The sequence below is a fragment of the Littorina saxatilis genome, linkage group LG1, assembly GCF_037325665.1.
Source record: "Littorina saxatilis isolate snail1 linkage group LG1, US_GU_Lsax_2.0, whole genome shotgun sequence".
Lineage (NCBI taxonomy): Eukaryota > Metazoa > Mollusca > Gastropoda > Littorinimorpha > Littorinidae > Littorina > Littorina saxatilis.
Genome location: NC_090245.1, coordinates 80,648,874 through 80,669,722, shown reverse-complemented (window position 1 = coordinate 80,669,722; position 20,849 = coordinate 80,648,874). Strand labels below are relative to the sequence as shown.

Here is a 20,849-nt window from a genome sequence, read left to right as displayed (position 1 = left end):
GTAACAAACCTCTGAATGGTGGCGCCCTCCCTTTTTAGACAACCAACCTACCCACCAATGAGTGTCAAAGTTCCAAAGCCAGCAGTGGTCAAACGCAGAACACGCTCCTCAATAGTCACGCTTCGGGGGAAGACCCCCCAAGAGGCAGGTGTGGAATTCAGTAGTCAGTAGTGCGTGCAATTCTACAGGCCTGCGGCTGTCCCCATCTCACCTTTTGCTTTCATAATCGAAGGTCCGCTCTTGTAGTAGGGTGGGAGGGTACAATATGGTGCCATCTGAGAATTAGCCACTATATCGTGTTATCTCTGTGTGTAATTCGATGTAAAGTGTACATTTGGTGACGCAGTGGTACGTAATCTCAATGCGCCCTTTGACGCACCGACAGGAATTGTGATGGGACATTTTCAGATTTAATGCGCCAATGGCGCACAAGTAAATGAAACCCTGGGAGTGAGTGGGTAAGACCCAGTTTGAAGAAAAAACCCAGCTCAATCTGCTCTGTTTGCAGACCCACAAGCATTCTTTTGGGCGTGTTTGTTTGTGTACGTATTGTGTGAAAGTGTGCTCAACTACTGATTGAATGAATAATCCAGACTAAACATTTACCACTGTAGTTTGTAAGTAGTTGTGTGACAAAGCGCTCTTAATTAAACTTAATTTTTAATCGTTGAGGAGTGGTGTTTACAGGGAAAATCCAACCCCAAAAACGGAAACTTTTGATGCTAGAAGATAGGGCGAAAGTCATAGAAAAAAGCAAAAAAGGTGAGACCACAATTTGAATTGCTAAAGTGGGAAAACCCCAGATTCAATCACTAATCAAAGACCCGTTTGCAACAGGTGGAAAAGAAGAAAGTTGCAACAGAAAACATTCCAAACAGAGGAAAACGGAGTTTGTGGGAAGTGAACAAAAAAAGTAGCAGTTACCTCCCCTGTGACGAGACTTCACCCTCAAATTCCCCCCAAAAGACCCCCTTTTACAACCGTTTTTTTCTGGAAATTTTGAAGGTCATCAGAGGGAGGTTTTACTGTACTTAACCGTCAGGTAAACAGTTTAAACATATTAATTCAAAATGACAGGAAGCACTCGCAAACAACTGAAACATGACAAGGTTTTCATATTTCTGAAAAGTAATTTTACTAGGCCTGATGTGGAATGATGTATGTCAAGACTTGTAAGAAATCAAAGTACCTGGATATTTAGAGGGAAATTACAACATGTAACCACACACGTGAAAGCTCCCCAAACCTACCAAATAATTGTCTCTCCTTTTTTCACTGTATTGCCTGAGCAAGCCACAGAGAGCTGAGTATCAGTGTCCACCAAAAACAATCTTTGAATTCATCCCGTCTCAGAAGCAGCAGCCATTCGGCAAAGTTTGCTTTGCAGCTTTGCTCCTGCGGCCATCTTTCAGGTCAACAGATATGTATTTTGCAGCTGCTTTGTAACATCATGTTGTCCGCTCTTCATCACTCTTGAGTGCCCCCCGCGGGTTAGGGGGAGTCCCATATTGGTTGGGACGAGAAAGAATTTACCCGATGCTCCCCAGCATGTCGTAAGAGGCGACTAACGGATTCTCTTTCTCCTTTTACCCTTGTTAAGTGTTTCTTGTATAGAATATAGTCAATGTTTGTAAAGATTTTAGTCAAGCAGTATGTAAGAAATGTTAAGTCCTTTGTACTGGAAACTTGCATTCTCCCAGTAAGGTCATATATTGTACTACGTTGCAAGCCCCTGGAGCAAATTTTTGATTAGTGCTTTTGTGAACAAGAAACAATTGACAAGTGGCTCTATCCCATCTCCACCCTTCCCCTTCGCGATATAACCTTCGTGGTTGAAAACGACGTAAAACACCAAATAAAGAAAGAAAGAAAGAAATCACTGTTGAGTGTAAACAGTAACTGTCATTCAACATTTTCTTCAACCACAGTACCACCTGTCTCTAAAGACCACCCATTATAGACAAGTGGTTGCTATGGGAAGGTTAATTAAATGGAAAAAACATGTCAGGTATCCTTTGAGGTGGTCTTTTTGAGGAGGTGGTCTTTTTGGGAAGGTGGTTGTTTTCGAGAGGTGGACGCCTTGCAGTGTACCATTATCAGGCAGAGAATGGCAATCAACCATCTTTCTAAATTGTTGCACCATTTTGACCCCAAACCACACCACAGTCCCTGCTGATGATTTTGACGTACCACAAAGTCGTTGCTTTCAACCAGGTGACCAGCAACTGTGTCAATGCCATCGTCACTTCAGTGATGGATCACAAAGTTTTCTCCCACAGCATGATAGTTTCTGCTCTCTCAGCTGTAGACAGGTTCGTCATCTTCATCATCATCATCACCATAATTTTCTCCATTGTCAAAGTAGTTTACGTTGTAATCGGTCTCCTGAAACAGTTAACACCATTGGATATTGTAAGTGTATGTAAAACTCACCTGAAGATTTGTATATATATATATATACATGTTTTCATTTATAAAAATAAATAAACAGAAAAAGAGAGACAGACAGACAGAATGCAAGTTATCAGCGAAGTGAGAGAACCACATAATACCTGGGTAGTGTTGTTTCTCAGGACTTGATCTTTGGTCACTGACAAAAACTTTTTGATCTGACGTATTATTCTGACCCATGGAAGATCAACCGTCCAATGGTTTTTCAATATCTTAATAATTCTTATTAGAATGTGTCTTTTATAATCATTGACAGGCAGGTTAGAGGTGTCAAAAACAATTATCCATTTTGATCTATTCAGTTTAATGGACAACAAAGTGTTGTTGTTATTGTTGTTATCACATGTAGATAGTCTTCTGACAGAACAATGTTTCTTTAGCCAAGGCATTTGGACCTATACATTTTTTCCATCCCGGTCGAACTGACCTGTTGTCCTCCGAGTCTGGGAACAACACTGCTCAGGCATGTAAGGGAAGGGAAAATATATATAGTGGTAGGGTTGAAGCCTGCATGCTATTATCACCCCAAAACACTCATCTTTCTGCTCAAATGAGAGGCAGACAAACAAACAGACAGGCCCTAGGCGGCATACGATAAATCTTCTGAGAGTTATAAAAATAAACATTTTAGTACTTTTTATGTACTGTCCTCACCCAAACTAGGGATAAACATAAACAGACAGAGAAGATAGAAGAGAGAGAAGCATGCATGGACAGAGAGGAATAGCAGCACACACAAAAACACCCAACAAAACAGAAAAAAAAGAGATTGGAGAATGCTTTATACCTCTTCTTCATCTCCTTCATCATTCTCTTCTTCCTCATCTCCTTCCCGATCCTCTTCCTCCTTTTCCTCCTCCTCCTCATCACCTTCTTCATTGCCTGCATTCTCCGCCAGAGTACTCTTCTCCAAGTTCTGAATGAATGTATAACAACAATTCTGAGCCAAGGAAGAGTAACAATCATCTTTAACAGTTTTGTTGTTGTTATGTTATGCAGAGTTGTTGCATCCCACTTTGCTCAGGTTTCAGTTTACAGTGGAACATTTATTATATCTAATCTGAAAAAAATGCACACCCTCATGACCTGCATAAATTAACCATGGGCACAATATTCAACAATTTGTAAACCATAACTCTAACCTTGACAGAAAATATACAATTGTAAGCCCAAACTCCATCAATTGTAAAGGTTCTCTTTTTGCTAACCATGCCCCTTCCAGTCAAAATACACAGGTATCAGCTTCTCAACAAAACATGTACCTCCAACTTTGACAAGACATCATCTGTTCCAAGTGTCCTTCTGGCTGCTTTGAGGTTAGGTCTTCCTGTGCTCTGCGCCTTCCTCTTTTTGGGTTTTAATTCTGCAGGAAACATGCTCCAGTCTAGGGGAATAAAATAAACCAGAAATCAAAAGTAATGAGAGAAAGCAACAGTTAAAACCCTACACACTCACTCCATGATTAGAACAGATTTTGCACTATGCATGCAGTCCCAAATCCAAGTTTACTTTAACCACTTGACTGCCTTAGGACGGGTATACCCGTCATGCGCTTGTGCTGCCGCAGCGCCTTAAGACGGGTTTACCCATCTTCTCCGTTCCGGGATTTTCCAGAAATGCTATGTCACTGCTGACACAAAAATAGCAGCCAATGGCTTGGTTGGATACCTCATTCTCATGAATAAACATAAATGGTGACACGGTTTTGCGTCTGAAGGCTATTTTCGGCCTTGGCGACAGGGTAGGGGAGAGAAATCTTGACTCGTCAAAATGGCTGACGGTGACAGTTGACCGGGCCCTAGTAGGGAAAAACAAAGCCGGACTGACGATACAGGCGGTGCAAATGATTATGGATACTGACAGGGGAAGGGGGAGATCTTCTTTTGGACGATTCGTTGGAAACAGGTAGATGATAGTAATTATAATCCTTTCTTGGAGCGAGCAAAACAGCCACCTGTGTTTGATCCACAGGCACCGGAAGATGCGCCGGACTGATTTTTCAAAAGTTCATGTTTAAACATCATTATAAGCCAAACTGATTATTATTTCCATGATTAGACACTAAAGACAGATTCTTGGTTCAATTTCCCTTAAAAATAACATAGGTTTTACTTACCTACCTACTGCCAGTTTGGAGCTAGAATTTTTTGTGAATTATTACACCCCGAACTCCAATATTCCCTGGCAGTCAGGAATGCACATACGAAGTTTTGATTGGCAGCGAAAGGGTTAAAGCTCCTCTATGATAAGTCTTACTTCTAACAGGACTTGCTTGATATATGTGCCACCAATTCTAAACCACTAGGCACCTCCCTCAGAAAAAAGTGTTTCCGTTGACAAGGCAAAAAAAATTAGAGTCGATAGATTGGTTGCTTTTTTATTTTATTTTGGTGGTTGCTGTAATTGATTAGTCTTCTTTTTTTTTTTACCCAGACACATGTGGCTTTTTATTGGTCTGAAATCATGCGACATATGTCCCTTGGATGTCACAGAAAAACACTGCACTGATATTGTGGTCCACCAACAGGGACACAATGGCTGAAGGCAATGTCACTTATCAAACTCCATGGTCGAATGACATTGACAAAGGAGAATATATAGACATGCTCCATTTGCTGCACACCAGTAAAGTAAGCATGCACTTGCATGGATTAATAAATGGTCCTAAAATCAACCTTCAGAAATCATCATCATTCGATCAACCTTACCAAGGTTTGATATTGTATGTCAAAATTAGTATGAGACTCAATGAGTCAATAGACCCTATCTGTATTCAAACTAAGCTCTCGTAAACTTCAGAGCATAGCCAAGCATGTTGTTCAATGATCTCGCGCGAGCTGCAAAAACAAAGGTTCAAAGTTCTTGCGACGTTCAAAGCATAACAAAGAGCGTGTCTCGCTAGAGCTGCTAAGATACCGAAAAGGTCTATTTATTTCTGTTTTGCTTTGTAGAATTGTACACATGAAAGGAAAACTAGCTGCATTATTGTCATGCTTCTTCTTCTTCTGCGTTCGTGGGCTGAAACTCCCACGTGCACTCGTGGTTTGCACGAGTGGAATTTTACGTGTATGACCGTTTTTACCCCGCCATTTAGGCAGCCATACGCCGCTTTCGGAGGAAGCATGCTGGGTATTTTCGTGTTTCTATAACCCACCGAACTCTGACATGGATTACAGGATCTTTTTCGTGCGCACTTGGTCTTGTGCTTGCGTGTACACACAGGGGTGTTTGGACACCGAGGAGAGTCTGCACACAAAGTTGACTCTGAGAAATAAATCTCTCGCCGAACGTGGGGACGAACTCACGCTGACAGCGGCCAACTGGATACAAATCCAGCGCGCTACCGACTGAGCTACATCCCCGCCCCATTGTCATGCAAAGAATTGAACAAAAATGTTGTTCTGACCTGGGACCCATTTTTCTTTTTGCTCCTGTTGGTTGGACTGGTATCTGTCTGAGTAACGTTCAATTTCATGTTTCTTCTCATCCATTGTGAGGTAGAAGGGCGACTGTCTGAACTTTTCCAGAAATTCTTGCTTTAGTTCAATCATTGTTTTTTCCGATGGTGTGCTGTCCTGCAGTGGGATAGGCTTGTGGACAAGAGGCTGCACACCAACAAGGCATAACATTAATATGTTTGTATGATGACAATTACTGGACACAGTACATGAGACAACAGCTATCACACACACACACACACACACACACACACACACACACACACACACACACACACTCACACACCTGGCCGTGATATACAATTAATGAGATGTATCATCAAAAGAAGCAGAATAAACTGACTTGATCTTTATAAAACTTCATGATGCCAGCTGATGAAATAATTTTTTATCAGGCTTATGGAATGGATGCATATCATGCCCTCACACATGTGACACATAACCCGCTCCCAGACAATTAGAAAAGCCAGTTTAGTTCCGTGTGCATTTACCGGAAAGAGTGGAGGAGGATGCAGGCCTGGTTTTGAGATAATGTCTCCTCGCTGAATATGGAGAGCTTCAACATTGAAAGAAAGACCACCCCGACCACGTCCTCTCCCACGACCCGCCATGTTGGATTTTACTTTCGGTATTGACATCACGCAGTCAACGAGATTTATTTTACATCATTTAAGTGCCACTTTTTATATATTGCTATTGATTTCTCTGTGTTCACGTATATAAGGAACTTTTTAATCTGTTTATACATTTTTTAAAAGCCAACTTAGACATTCTATCTTGACAACAAAAGTTGTTTACAAATGGCGACATTCATCAGGCTGCATTCCAACTGATAGCGTGTATAGTTCGTTTATGGTCCAAATCGAGCTGTCATTCATTAATAAGGTAATTTGTGAACTTATGATGTGTAACCGATGTTTGTAGAAACGAAAAAAGTCTCACATATCTTTTATTCTGAAATCTTTCTGGACGACCATTAGTTGTTGCTCATGGGGTATAGGCCTACATCACAGAAGCCGATTTCGTCTGTACCGTGACGGGTGGTGTGCGCATCGCTATTTAAAGACCTTTTCGTGCATGGTCGTATTTTTCAGTGCCATAAAATGTATATGCACAGCCTGCCTGGTGTTTAACAAATTAAAAGTGAAGTTGGAGTTTCAAAATGATCCCATATTTTACACGGCCAATGCATCTTTCTAATGTAGTGATTGTGTTGGTGTGTCACAGAAAATTTTTACTTAAGACATATTTGCGGAGAGGATATTGTAAACTGTTGCAGTTTGTGTGTGTGTGTGTGTGTGTGTGTGTGTGTGTGTGTGGATAGGGGATGAGAGACTGAAGGAATGGACATGGATGTGTGTAAAAGTTCCCACAGATTTCAGCGATGAGTGACACATCAGGAGAGGTATGACAAAGATTTGTGTATATATATATATATACATTTCCTGTTCAATGTACATGTCTGTCCATCTTTGTCTGAATATGTACATATGTCTCTATATGTGCCGTTGTTTTATTTTTGTATGTGTCCTTGAGTATGCATCTTATACGTGTGTATTTGTTTGCATGTCTTTTTTTGCATGTGCATGATTTTGTGCATGTTTTCAGGCTTCATTGTGACAAACGTCAGAAATGAGCAGAGCAACAGATAAAACTAAACAGGTATGAATTATAGTTTGAGCCTTTACTTTCCGCAAAAGAATATACACGGCCTACATAATTGTTTACATTTTGTTTTTGGGTATTATTCCTGGGGTTGAATTTGTTCCAGTCTCTTTGTAATAATATCAAAATTAAAGAATTGTTGTGTCGTAATTGAAGAGTTCTTACAAATGTATTTGGAAAGAACTGTTGTTGCAGGATGTGATCAGTGGCAAATAAAAGTTATGTTTCTAAATTTGAAATCGACATCTTTCACTTTGAAATAGCAAACTGCCAATTTTGTTTATATATGACCTAAAGTGGTTTTTGTGTGTGTGTGGAAGGTTTTAAAACAGAGGGAATCTCAAAATAGAGCTGCTGAAAACAGAGGCTTCAGACAGTACCATGGAGCTCCCATTGAAAGATTTCCCCCTTTTAGACCCTGCTTTCTGTGACTTTGTGTTCACAAACTCTTGAAATGTACCCCCATTTACTACTCCCTTCTTTTAAAGACCTGATTTTTTAAGATTTTTTGTAGGTCTTAAAAAGGGGTATATTGTACCATTGTATTGACAGTCATCATTTTGTGTCTTCAGAAGAAAGCCCTGGTCCCTGCTGGGAAGGGCAGAGGGTCCGGGAGAGGTGCAGGTCCTGTCCCAGGACCCTCAGGACAGAGCAGGGCAATGGTCCCGCGTGGCCGAGGCGGCATGAACCCCTTGGAGGCCGCTGCAGCAAACCCCATTCCTTTCAAGAAAGTTGGGGACATGCTGGTGCCTGAAGGTAATCCATTTGGACAGGATATTTCATTCTGAAGATTTTCTTCTCACAGGAAGTGCATTTTGTCATTTGAGAGAGAGAGAGAGAGAGAGAGAGAGAGAGAGAGAGAGAGAGAGAGAGAGAGAGAGAGAGAGAGAGAGAGAGAGAGAGAGAGAGAGAGAGAGAGATTGACAACTGATGAAGTTAACTGTGAAACCTGTAAAAATGTTGGACGGGGAGAGGGGGGTGGGGTTGGAATATTAAAACGATGTGTACAAGATAAGGACACAGAGAGAGCAGTACTACAGGAAGATTGTCACTTTTTCTGGGTTTCAACACCTATACACCTGCCAATTGGCAAAATGCTGGTCAAATTAATTAAATTCAGGCATGTGACATAGTTACATGTACCCATGAGTGAGAGGTAGGAGGGGTGAAGGGAGAGGAGAAAAGGACAAAACTAAGATGGAAACATCAAGGGATAGCAGTGATAAAATGGTTTTTTGCAAACTAAGGAAACTTTGAATAGTATTTAATTGTAAGACACTGTTTTGTTTTGTACACAGGTTACACAATGCGAGAGGTAAAACCAGCTGACAAGTATGATGTTGTGTCCTTTGCCCGAGCTATGAACGATGACTTTGCACCAAAACTGAAGAAGCTATTTGACTACGAAACTGAAGCCGCTGTTGAGGCCCAGAAAACTGGTAAGTGATCAAACACCCTCCTATACACTTTGGCAGATGCATTTATAATTTAGAAATAGCACATTTATTATTTTTATCTTATAACAAAAATGGTAATACAAAATCTATCAGTTGTTAGCAGTAATACAGGGATACCTGCTGTGTGAGGCCTCCCTGGTTAGAAAATGCCTCCTTATGTAGGACATACCTCCTACAATAGGACACTTCAGTTGTCCCTTTGTTATCCTGACCAAAATATGTGTAACGCTGAAGGCCACCTGCAGAAAAGGGACATTTTAGGCTGATCCACATGGAGTCCTTTCTTCTCAGGCAGATAGATGACATTTTGCATGAGGACATTCATTTTCTTCTTGCATACTTTTATCGGACTGATTTTGCAGAATCTGTCTGATGAAATAGGTATATACATTGGGTGGCGCTGTCCCGAGTTCAAGCATGACTGTCAGCGAGTCAACAGGAAGTCCCGATGCTTCTGTGATCACTTACTTGACGAACATGCTAGTTACAATGGTAAGTACTCATTAATTTCTTAACATTGCACCTGAAAAATCCATGACAGATTATACACTCAGACAAGTCTTTGTATTTTTCTTCTACAAAACCAAACCTGTGAAAGTGGAAATACTGAACCATTGAGTCTTTCCCTATTATTTGAAATTGTTTGGGGTGGGTGGGGTATTATAGTAAATGTTTTTGTTGTTTGGTTGCTTTTTTGTTTGTGCTTTTTGTTTTGCAATTTTTCTTATGCTTGTCTTTTCTTTTTCTTTTTGCTAGAAGAATTGGAAGGAGTGTGAAAATTGGATGCATGGGTATGCCAATGTCATAATTCATAAAGGAAATTCATCTTATTGACTTTTCAAAATTCCCTCTGCAGGAAAGAGTGTCAGAGTGCCATGCAAAGTTGGTGGATGCCCCTGCAAAGCATATTCCTGGATCCCCAATCGCCCAGAGGATATCGGGGAGTTCTGGTTTGCACGTCGGCGAAACTTTGATGTCACCAAGTGGCGTGCAAAGTGCAAATGCAAACACACACATGACTTCCATGACCCGAACTCAAGGAGATGCAGGACTGCAGGTAGTATTTTAATGACTGTATTTAAATATAGACAGTATGGTCTAGATGGTGGAGATGGAGGGGTTGAAATGCAAGTTACAAATGGTGGAGGTAGACAAACTTCATACAAACAAGTAGATTAAAGCAGACACAAAAATGTATGTAATGGTTTTTTTAGTAGGTTTTTTTTACTAATTGACAGGTAGGTCCGATTTTGCTGTGAAAAACAAACCCCAACAACAATCTAAAAACAAGAGGCGAAGCCATCAAGGCTCACGTAAGAAATCGACAAACAGTAACACAAACTCAATCACTCCGTCACACACACACACACACACACACACACACACACACACACACACACACACACACACACACACACACACAGAGAAAGAGCATAGGTGAAACTGTGCAAGAAAGCGAGACACTAGATCTAGATCTGTCTGTCTGCATGTAGCCTACTTACAAGGACACGACTGCCAACTAGTCTCGGCGCGCTCAAAATAATAATGACCGAGACTGTCAGTACTTCCTTCGCGTGACGTCTAACCCTCTTACGTCATAATGTGACGTCAATGTAATGTGACGTCTTCAAATGTTAGAGTTTCTACCACAGACATACACACGCACAGACGCACGCACGCACGCACGCACGCACGCACGCACAGACAGACAAAGTTACGATCGCATAGGCTACACTTGCGTGAGCCAACAAAAACAAGATAAAGAACAAGCCTTCTTGAAGTGAAAAACAAACTTTCATTTCTCTTTAGTATTGCCCATTCAACACTTTTCTTGTTGGATTGAAGTTTTCATCTGAGTGGACTTTCACTGAAAGTAATCAATCTAAGACTAACAGTTTAATGTAAGAGGTCTTTCTTTAAAACTATTTAATCTAAAACTATCATTTTCATGTGGTGGGGTTTTCCTGGAACTAATTAAACTAAGACTGACAACAAATCATGTAAGTGCATGGGCTTTCACTGAAAGTAATAAATGCTCTGTGCTGTAAATGTTCAGGGTGTGGATGCGGCCACTTCAACTCTGACTTTCTGTGCGCTGCCTGTGACCGACACTATGAGCTGCACGAGACATTTTTTGACACAGAAGATTCCAGACGTCAGCAGGGTCTGCCAGTTGGTGAGTACATAGGCTTTACTGTGAACTAGAGCTGTGTACCGGTACGAAATACCATACCAGTTTTCTTTCAGTGTTGTTCCTGTATTTTGTACCGGTATACCGACATTTTAACATGAGGTTAGTTTTCCACCTATGTATTGAAACCATATGTTTACTCCATGGTTTTCTTCAGAACAACGAAAGCTATTAATGGTTAGTGTTCTATCATATAAACTCCATGGACTGGGGTCAGATGTTGGACCTAACAGCCTTTTCAAATCTCTGTGCGTGCCTGGCAGCTTCTTTGATCTGTGCCTATTATGGATTTTTGTTAACATTTGTTGTGGAGCTTTGGCTTTATCGCTTACATTTATAGCTGGTGGTAGTTTTCATCCCACAAGCCGCAGTTAACCACAATCATACACTGGCCACTGAAACCACTGAGTAAGTGCATAGTGTTACAGGACTTAACAACAGCTAAGCAAAAGCTGCATGAGAACTGGAACATAGGTACCTTACAGGAACATAACTTTGACTCATGATAGACGAACTTCAAAAATAACTCTTGTCAGGTTTGTATGGGTTATGGGAGATCGAGCGACCTTTTCTTGCAACACCTTGTACAAACATTGGAGAGGTCAATCATTAGTGAGGTTTCTTTCCTACAGACCCCTCGCTAGTGATTGGCCCCTCCAGTGTTTGCACAAGGTTTCTTTCCGACAGACCCCTCGCTAGTGATTGGCCCCTCCAGTGTTTGCACAAGGTTTCTTTCCGACAGACCCCTCGCTAGTGATTGGCCCCTCCAGTGTTTGCACAAGGTTTCTTTCCGACAGACCCCTCGCTAGTGATTGGCCCCTCCAGTGTTTGCACAAGGTTTTGCAAGAAAAGCTCACTCTTCCACAACCCATACAAACTCGATGGATGTTATTTCCGAAAATCGTCTATCAAAAGAACAATAATATAAACTCTGTGCCTACTTTCGATCATCATGACTTCAGTGAGTGGATGGTGGAGCAAGAAACAAATCAGACTCTTGTGCAACTAAAATCAAGATTTCTTTAAATCTCTCAAAGACAATTTCTCTCTTTTCCAGGCCAGGAATGGCTGCCTTTTGCAGAGATGCCAGACTTACGCAACATTGCACTGACCGGACACGAAGAAGACGATTCCCGCTATCTGGCCTTGACACAAGGGGAGGGTTCGATCCCTCAGTATGTCAGGCCTGCGGGCAACGATGCAGTTGTCAATTTTGGCGCTAGTGGGAGTCGTGGGGGTGGTGGTGGAAGTGGGTTTAAGCCCGTTTATGATTAAGTTTTATCACCAATGGAGATCAAGTTGGCTTTGTTGACCTTGATTTACAGCTCCTGCTTTCACTATACAGTGAGCATCTATGTCAGGGAATGTTGATGGTTGCTGACTTAGTGGCCTGGTATTGGCTTTTCCATGCACAGGGTTTCTACATTTGCGCACTCAAACACACATTTCTACACACTGTCACATAAAATCGCGCACACGCATACCGGATGGTGACAACACGCTCTTGAAACAAGACACACGGCACAAACGAATGTACATTTCACACATTTCACTATTGAATCAATTATCATCATAACATATCACAAAATACCTACTTGTCATACCGAAGCCGAAGAAGAACACAGTCCGCCACTACACTTTTATAACTGAGAATTGTTGTTCTCAACACATGTCCTCGGCACTGACATGTCCTCTGAATAACACATGAAAGTCCTGGAAGATGGTATAGTCCGAAACACTCCTTTATTGTGTCCTCTGACACAAGTTCACACCAGCTTCCGTGGTCTTCTGTCTTCGCCACAGGCATTTAAATAAACACCAAACTAATTTCTCATTCATTCCCACATAAAACAAACACATCCGCACCCGACAGTCTCCCATCGCTCTCTGACATCACATCACCCTTGCAAGGTCAGCCTGAACTTGCTGCATTCACACACAGGGGCGACAGCATACGACACATAACACAGTACTCGCGTCCGACTCTTCAAATAAAACACTGATCTTACCTATGCAAATAGGTCAGTCGGCTCTTCCGCCAGACCATTTCACTAAGGGTTTAGAGACTTCTCAGAAATAATAGTAATGCTACGATTTCACGATCACTAATAGGTACTATAATCACCGATACGGAAACTACTTCCAAATTTTCCCTTGACAATCTATTTCACAAAACTCTAATTCACAAAACTCAAGCACAGAAGCTCCTTTGCTGTCTACCTCAGCCCCTACCTTAATTCCCAACACCACGGGATAGTTAAGGTGCTGGCATTGTAACACTAATTTTTTGAAATAATGCATAAAATAATGCTCTTGTGATCAGAAAATTCAGTTTATATTTTAGCGTGCACTATTTTGTCCTTAGTCTGCATTTGACAATAGCTTGCAGTGAAGAGCGACTGAATTTCAGTGGACTCCTATCTACCAGTTTACAATGGCTACAGTAAGTAACATATTTTGCTTACTGTACATATAAAATATGCAAAAATAGAGGGGGGAAAGCATGACTGTGAAAAAGCATTTTAAAATCTGACTTTTTCAAACCTTTTCTTTTTATGTTTGTGTGTGTTTTCTATATTTTCATTTCAGTGCTAAGAAACTGTAATAGCTCTTTGTTTCTAATATGCCTCGGTGTGTGTGTGTGTGTGTGGAGGGGGGTATAAAAAGGAGTGAGAGAGAAAGAGATCTGAGGTATATTTCAGTGGAGGTTTTTATCAACTGGAGACATCAATGTAATATTGAGAAAGATGATATACTTCAACACAGAAAAAAACCTGCTGTAAATGTAACATGTACATTTTTATTTTTATTTTGTATTCACAATTTTATTGAGGTGCTGGCTTTCATAAAGGTGCCGATAGATTTTCCATGTTTGTGCGTGCGAGATTTCTCAACCCGGTTTATTATATATTTAGGTTAACATTTGTTTTTTTGTGCATGTTGTTTTATAAAATCACTGACCATGCTCACCTTTGATGGCTGTGATAACTGCTACAAAGATACTTTTTATGTGTATTTCTAGAATGTTCGTACAAAAACAGTTGTCTCATAATTAATTTTCTTGTGTGCCTTTTCAAGACCTTTCTGTGTTTTGGGGGGACTGTTTATCCATGTATATGTTTGTATATTAGTTTGTTTGTTTGTTCATTGATTCAATTCATTTCAGTTATAAGGTTATCCATGCAAGATTTGTTTTTTTTACAGTCACTCTGTCATTCACAGTCATTTACATGTATAGAGAATTTATGTCTATCAAGTTCTGATTCTCAACACATCTCTAATAAACTGCTGATGAAGTACTGAATTTGCCTAATTTTCTTTTGCCTCGGTATAAGAAAAAATACATCATGCATGTTGTTTTTAATAAAAATTTGCAAAGAATTTGATTTGAATAAATACAATGCGCAAAATTTGATATTTGTTATATCTGTGAATTTTTTTGTGAGTGTGAGTATGTGCCGGTTTTCAGGTTTGCATTGGTCAACAAGTGAGTGTAAAAAAATTAAAATCATAGAAAAGATTTTTATGACAGACATGCTCATATATATATATAAAAGAAACAGATCAGTCCCCTTGATTCAGTATCAATATTTACTTATGTCACACCATGCAACACAAAACTATGACACTGTAAACTTATATAGGCAAAAACACTGCAAGTTTGGCATATATGACTAAGATCAAGGTATCTCAGAGAGATTCCTTGCCTTCTAAAAACACCTTCATTATATAAGAACACAATGAGGCATCCTCAAGTATCTGAACTTTAACTTTCAACCACCATGTTCACAATTGTTTCATGTTCATTTGACACAATAACGTATAAAATGAGGAACAAGAGACAATGTGACACCACAGAACCTCGCTCTGCAGAGAAATCTTTCAAAACAAATCGCAATAGTGTCCATAATTGCAAATTGTATGTTATTCTAAAGTCAAGCAAAGCATCCAATCTCATAAAACACGCCTGTGTCACTGTGACTTTGCGTTCCTTATATTCCAAAGTAAGATAGCCAAGAACCCTTGGTGTACATAACAGCCTGTGTTTTGGTTTTGTGAATAATATGGCACAGAAAGAATACACGATGCAAGTGCATAATCGGAGGATTAAATGCTGCCACAGATTTATAAATTATCTTGATTATGAGGAACATAGACAAAAGTATTTCAACAATCATGAATACAACAGTTACTAACTAAACATTATAAATACTACACACAGTTTGCTATACATTCTTCTTTTGTTAAGTACAGAGCAATTTGTAAACAAGTGTTCATATATCACAAAATACACTACCATTGTAACTCAGTTACAGAATTTTTGTGTGTGAATTCTACAACAACCACAACACTTTAACTGCCATTTTTAGCAAAAAGTCACAGTCAAGATAGCATGCAAATGTGATCCTTTGCATATACATACAGCGGATGTTCAGTCTCCACAGCAGCCAAATAGGTAAAGCTAGATGCAACCCAGTCAAGATTCAACCAAACACAGCCTGTCTGAACATGATTTAAGAGGTTATAGCCTCAACGAAACAACACCATCTTCAATTTCTTCAGAGAACACTTCAGAGAACAGTCAGCATAGCCACACAGCAAACTGTGACTGTGAAGTTCCCTCTATTTACGTCACAGTGAAATGGGTGGTCGTCTGCGCAGAGATTGGTCAGCAGAATGAAACTGCAAACTGTACAGTTCTTTCTTTCACATCACAGTAGAGGTAACAGTCACCTGTGCAGAGAAGACCCAATAGAGTCCAAAAGCAAACTCTCTAGTTCATACACAGTAGTAAGCAAACCAATGTTACTGGAACTAAAACGCTTCAGCTTTCCCAAGCTCACCAGCGCCTCGGACGGTCCCACAGTTTCCACTCTTTCTTCTTCCTCCCTTCGTGACGCATGGGAAGGAAATGCTGTACCATCTTCACTTACGTCACCAGGCTCTCTCTTGATAAGCTTCATGCGACCACCAGTTGCCTCTGCCAGTAAGGTGTTTTCCCACTCTTCCATGTCGCTGCCATGGCAGGGTAACTGGGAGTCAAACTCCACATAGATATCAGGTGACATAGGCGTGAAATGAAACACACGCCCAGCCTCATGCACAAGGTGGAGGAAGTCGTTTGGCAAAGGTTCGATTCCAGACATGGCTTTCTGGGCTGAGGTAGACTGTGCTGGTTGCGGGAAACCGGTCTTGTTGAAACACGCTCTGATTGTGTCGGTGCTGATGTTGCGCCATGCCTCCTGAATAAGACAACATTGGAAATAAACACTCTTCAGAAAATGTTTCACACCTCAAAACTAAAAATCCTACATGTCTGATGTCAGTTTAATGAAAAAATGCTCATAATTTGATCTACTGTAATTACCATTCTCTGCTCTTTAAGTCTCCAAGATAATTTGCAAGCAGCTCAGTCAATAAAGAATTACTGCTGAACAACTGATCTAAGACAGGCAGATACTACAGTTCAGCAGATAACAGGCAAAAACAAACTCCACAAAAAACAATATTTACAGAAGAAGAAAAAAACCACAATAGCATTAGGGGGTAGGGTGGGGGGGGGGGGGGGGGGGGGGAAGAGTGGGGGCAGAAGTTGGATGCCGAGAACAAGACTAGAGACAAGATACCATATTACTGTTAGCCATTAAGACTCTTGAAACTCACCTGTATCCAAAACATGGCATCCACCTCAGACACAGGCTTGTTCAAATTGTTGGTCTGATTTCCCTCCACCCCAGCGCCATCTCCAGACGATGCCTGGGCCAGAGCAGTCTGGAGAACACGACGTCTGAAGTAGGCCTTGAAATCCCGCACGATGCCCTGGTTGAATGGTTGGAGCAGGTGTGAAGAATCGTCCAGGTAAAACTTGAGACTGATGTGTTTCAGCATGGTAGAGGATAGGTGACTTGGTGTCATCTCCATGAACAGTGCAATCTGCAGATGCAGGCAGAGGTAAGAAACGAAAAGATGGAAACTTCAATATATGTAAGGCATAACACCTTTGATGGACTAGTTTGTGTCACAAGTTGACCAAAGGAGTACAAACAACCTTTCAGAATAGTGGGCTCTTAGCAGTTCTCATAAATACTCTCTACCCCAGGAGTTTCAACATACTGAAAGGGCTGCTTCAGTGCTTAGAAAAAAAAGAGTCACATTTAGACAAATAAATATATTGCAATGGAAACAATTGAGTACACAGCCAGCTACAAATGTACAATACATTCGACAGACTCTAGAAATGGTAAGTCCATCTGTGCTTGATTACAAAATGACCAGGGATGCCAAATTCAAACGGTTAAACAACATCATCAACAAAGTGCCCCCATTCAACCCTCCCCATCGCCCCCCCCCTCCCCAAACGAAATATAACAACACCCCCCCCCCCCCCCCCTTCCCTGACACATGAAACAGTCACCGTCACAAAACTTAACAATTTCTTACATGTCGTCTCTGTTGTGCCATGGAGGCCTCCAGACTGCGCAGCCAGCTAGCGAAGATGTCTGCAGTGATAGCAGCGTTTGCCTGTTGACACCACACCACTGGTAGCTCCTCCACAGGTACATCATGCAGCGAGGGGGGACAGGTGTGACGTGAAATGACCAAGGGTTTCAGGCGTTCACCCAATGAGTTGCAGCAGAGAAGCACCGTCAAGCGATGGTCCAAAAGTTCCATGTGACTGTGTGAGTTCTGAAATAAAAAACCCACTGGTGTCAGGAATCAAGTTACTTCGCGGGTAACCAATACAGTAAAACCTGTCTCTAAAGGACACCCCTGGGGTATGGTAATGGTGTCCCTATTAGACAGGTGTCCTTTCTTCACAGGTCAATGAAGGCAATATTTTACAAAGAGTGCGTAAAATGTAAAAGACACTTTTTGTCAATCCTGGAGATTGTATTTATTTTTCAACACAAAACACAAGGCAAAAACTTAAATAAAATTACTTAAATAAAATAAACTTAAATTTTCATGTACGTAGTGTCCGTTTGTGACAGTGTTTACACTTCCTACGGTCCGAAAAATCGTGTCCGCGTCCGTAAGTGGCAGGTGTTCGTCCGTTAAAGGTTTGTTATTGTTGAAATCGTGTTCGTTCCATGATAAACTGTCCGTATGTAGCAGATGGCCGTTACAACAAGGGTCCGCTAGACTTAGGTTTTACTGTAGTCATTGCCGTAAACTCATTTGCTACCAACAAGAAAATACAGTTTAAAATTGAAGAACCCGTCTCTTTATGCTGGACTACAAATTTGCCTTCTTGCTCACTCTGTGTGCTTGACTCTGCTTGCGTGCAGATACATGCTTGAGCACTATTGTAAGTTGGCCACTAAGAAAGACCGCTCCTGCCACATTTTTTCCCACAGAAAATGTATCAAGTAAATTTTTGTTACAAAAAACAACAACTAACAAACCAATACTTATACAAAATATCTGTAAAATCGTCATGCATGTTGAAACATCCAACAAAATATAAAACCAGCACAATCACCTGTGACATGGGCCCACCAATGTAGCAGAAGTCCGGCAAGCACTTGTAGTACAGAGTGGTCTCTGTCACTGAGAAGATGTTCTCTGCTTGGTAGCTCTGCACCAGGAACGGCAACATCTTGTGCCACATACCCAACAGGGTGGCGTCATTTTCTGATCTGACAAACATTGGCATCACACGCAAAGGGATGTCCATGGACTGGCGCAATTTCTCCAGCCAGGCAGCCGATGATTGGAAGTTGGTAATGTTCAGTTTGGCTGCAAACTCCCTAGCTTTCTCCATGACGACAGGCCAGGTCAGAGGTTTGATCCTCACCTTGGCAACCTCCAGCCATCTCATAATCAGCATCTGCAGTTCATTGTACGCAGCAACTTTTGCTCGGCGATAGTACACTGAGAGTTTGCTGTTGCTGTTGGAGATTCCGTTGTCTTCAAAAGCTTCCCTGTACTCACGCTTTCTCCGAAGGATGTTGTTGACTGAACCAACAGAGATATGAAATTCAGCTGCCAAAGATCTCTGGCTTTTACCTGTAGATTCTGCTACGTTGATAAGACGCACTTTGTCTGCAAGCGATAAATCTGTTCTCACTTTCTGCTGTCGAGGTAAAGAGCGAGAGGCAAGATTTTGATATTCCAGCAATTTCTTCATGGAGCGTTTTTCAGGGGATGGAGAGAGCCCCTTGTACTTTTCAAGAAGAGACTGGCCAAAGAAAGGACTGGGTTCAAGCCCTAACGGTGAAGAAAATGAGTTTGGATCTAAAAGAATGCTACTAGAAGTTGTTGGACGATGAATGTCTGAAAGCTTCTCTGCAAACACTCCTGCTGAGATATCCAACTGATCCCCCATGACAAAAGGACCACTTGGAAGTCGATGGGCCAAGTGTGGCGATACATCTTGGTCTTCAGATTCTCCCTCCAGCGAATGCTTATTTTCCAAAGGACTCTGCAGCCGATGCTTCACAGCAGAGACTTCACTACCCTCACTCTCTCTGTCAGAACCATCAATGACTCCACCCTCTCCAGCACTGGCTGCGATACTGCTCAGATCTATGACACCAGGCGATATTTCCTCCATCATGCGATCAACCATTCCTGAAATATTGTCCCCAAGCCCTGAAATGCTGTCCCCAATCCCTGACAAATTGTCTCCAACACTAGACATGTTGTCTTCTGCACTTGAAATGTTGTCACCTTCTAAAGACACGTCTTTTTCGGTCAGAAAGGTGTCACCTCGTGATGGTGACAGCTGGGGACTGTCTGACTTCACAATAGGAGCATCCAAACTTTGCTGCATTTGAAGAAAATGAACGTTGATATCGTTCTCCCCATCACCACTGTGGTTGTCATCCTCACTAATTGCTTCCTTTTTGCTTCCCATGTTTTGAAGCAGTTTTCGCTCTTCCAGTCACTACATGCCGATTAATGTATGCACAGGACAGTTGTTATTCGCTTCTCATATCGCCCGAAAACAACCTTGTCAACCAGCCAGAAGTCTCATTTCCAAGATACCGAAAGTCTTAAACCTAAAACAAATGAAAACCAATTAATTTAGCGTTATTCATTATTCCTTAATCTACTAAGTGGCATTTTCTCAATTTTCTCAACTGAACAAAGATGTGTTTGTTGATTTGCTGAATTTACAATGATCAGCACAAATTTTATAGTGGCATTTGCATTCACAGAATTCTGCATCCCTTTCCTTAGGATTAATGTTCTTTTAGGTGATGGATGTCTCGCATCTGCATGTTGTCTCATAGGTATAACTATAACAGTTTAAATTCTTCTTCAAAAGCGATCTAGCGTGAAATATATACAAACCACGTCGTGTGGCTCGGAACAAATACTGTGACACTGACCCTAATCAAAGCTAAAGCAAGCACCATCCCTGTGCATGTAAACATGTAAACTCGCAGTAGCACTCGCAGTGTTTATTTTAACTTCACATTCAAAGCAAAAATGCACAGAGAGTCCAGTGGCGAAAATGCACCACATTACCAAATACACACGACGCTTATACTGCTGAATTTAATTTTGAGCTGACCTGCTTTCGATTACGTTTATCACACTGAAGGTTGCGTGCAGTCTGCAGAAGTGTTCATCTTCGTAAATTATGTCAACATTTGGTTTCATTCTCAAACGGAATCA

The 20,849-nt window shown here is 41.2% G+C and overlaps 3 protein-coding genes across 5 annotated transcripts; 1 reads left to right on the top strand and 2 right to left on the bottom strand.

Annotated features, from left to right (window-relative positions):
- Positions 1-1,110: 1,110 nt before the first annotated feature.
- On the bottom strand, positions 1,111-6,561 carry LOC138981150 (DNA-directed RNA polymerase III subunit RPC7-like). Its single transcript, XM_070353991.1, has 5 exons — positions 6,401-6,561; positions 5,858-6,056; positions 3,714-3,835; positions 3,239-3,367; positions 1,111-2,385 (listed from the first exon to the last, which is right to left on the bottom strand). Exons 1-5 carry the CDS (start codon positions 6,545-6,547, stop codon positions 2,299-2,301), a joined length of 684 nt encoding a protein of 227 aa, XP_070210092.1. The 5' UTR covers positions 6,548-6,561; the 3' UTR covers positions 1,111-2,298.
- A 110-nt stretch (positions 6,562-6,671) lies between these two features.
- LOC138981110 (protein FAM221B-like) lies at positions 6,672-14,635 on the top strand. Of its 2 annotated transcripts, none has more exons than XM_070353948.1 (8): positions 6,672-6,794; positions 7,518-7,571; positions 8,147-8,330; positions 8,873-9,013; positions 9,413-9,523; positions 9,888-10,088; positions 11,088-11,207; positions 12,280-14,635. In XM_070353948.1, exons 2-8 carry the CDS (start codon positions 7,542-7,544, stop codon positions 12,495-12,497), a joined length of 1,005 nt encoding a protein of 334 aa, XP_070210049.1. In that variant the 5' UTR covers positions 6,672-6,794; positions 7,518-7,541; the 3' UTR covers positions 12,498-14,635. The 2 variants fall into 2 exon arrangements, with proteins under 2 accessions (XP_070210049.1, XP_070210056.1); XM_070353955.1 differs by lacking the exon at positions 7,518-7,571 and adding an exon at positions 7,234-7,314.
- A 160-nt stretch (positions 14,636-14,795) lies between these two features.
- Positions 14,796-20,817, bottom strand: LOC138981070 (tigger transposable element-derived protein 4-like). 2 transcript variants are annotated; one of them, XM_070353886.1, is made up of 5 exons: positions 20,746-20,817; positions 18,706-20,227; positions 17,664-17,909; positions 16,887-17,156; positions 14,796-16,465 (listed from the first exon to the last, which is right to left on the bottom strand). In XM_070353886.1, exons 2-5 carry the CDS (start codon positions 20,080-20,082, stop codon positions 15,953-15,955), a joined length of 2,406 nt encoding a protein of 801 aa, XP_070209987.1. In that variant the 5' UTR covers positions 20,083-20,227; positions 20,746-20,817; the 3' UTR covers positions 14,796-15,952. The 2 variants fall into 2 exon arrangements, with proteins under 2 accessions (XP_070209987.1, XP_070209997.1); XM_070353896.1 differs by having other exon boundaries at positions 18,706-20,811.
- Positions 20,818-20,849: the final 32 nt, after the last annotated feature.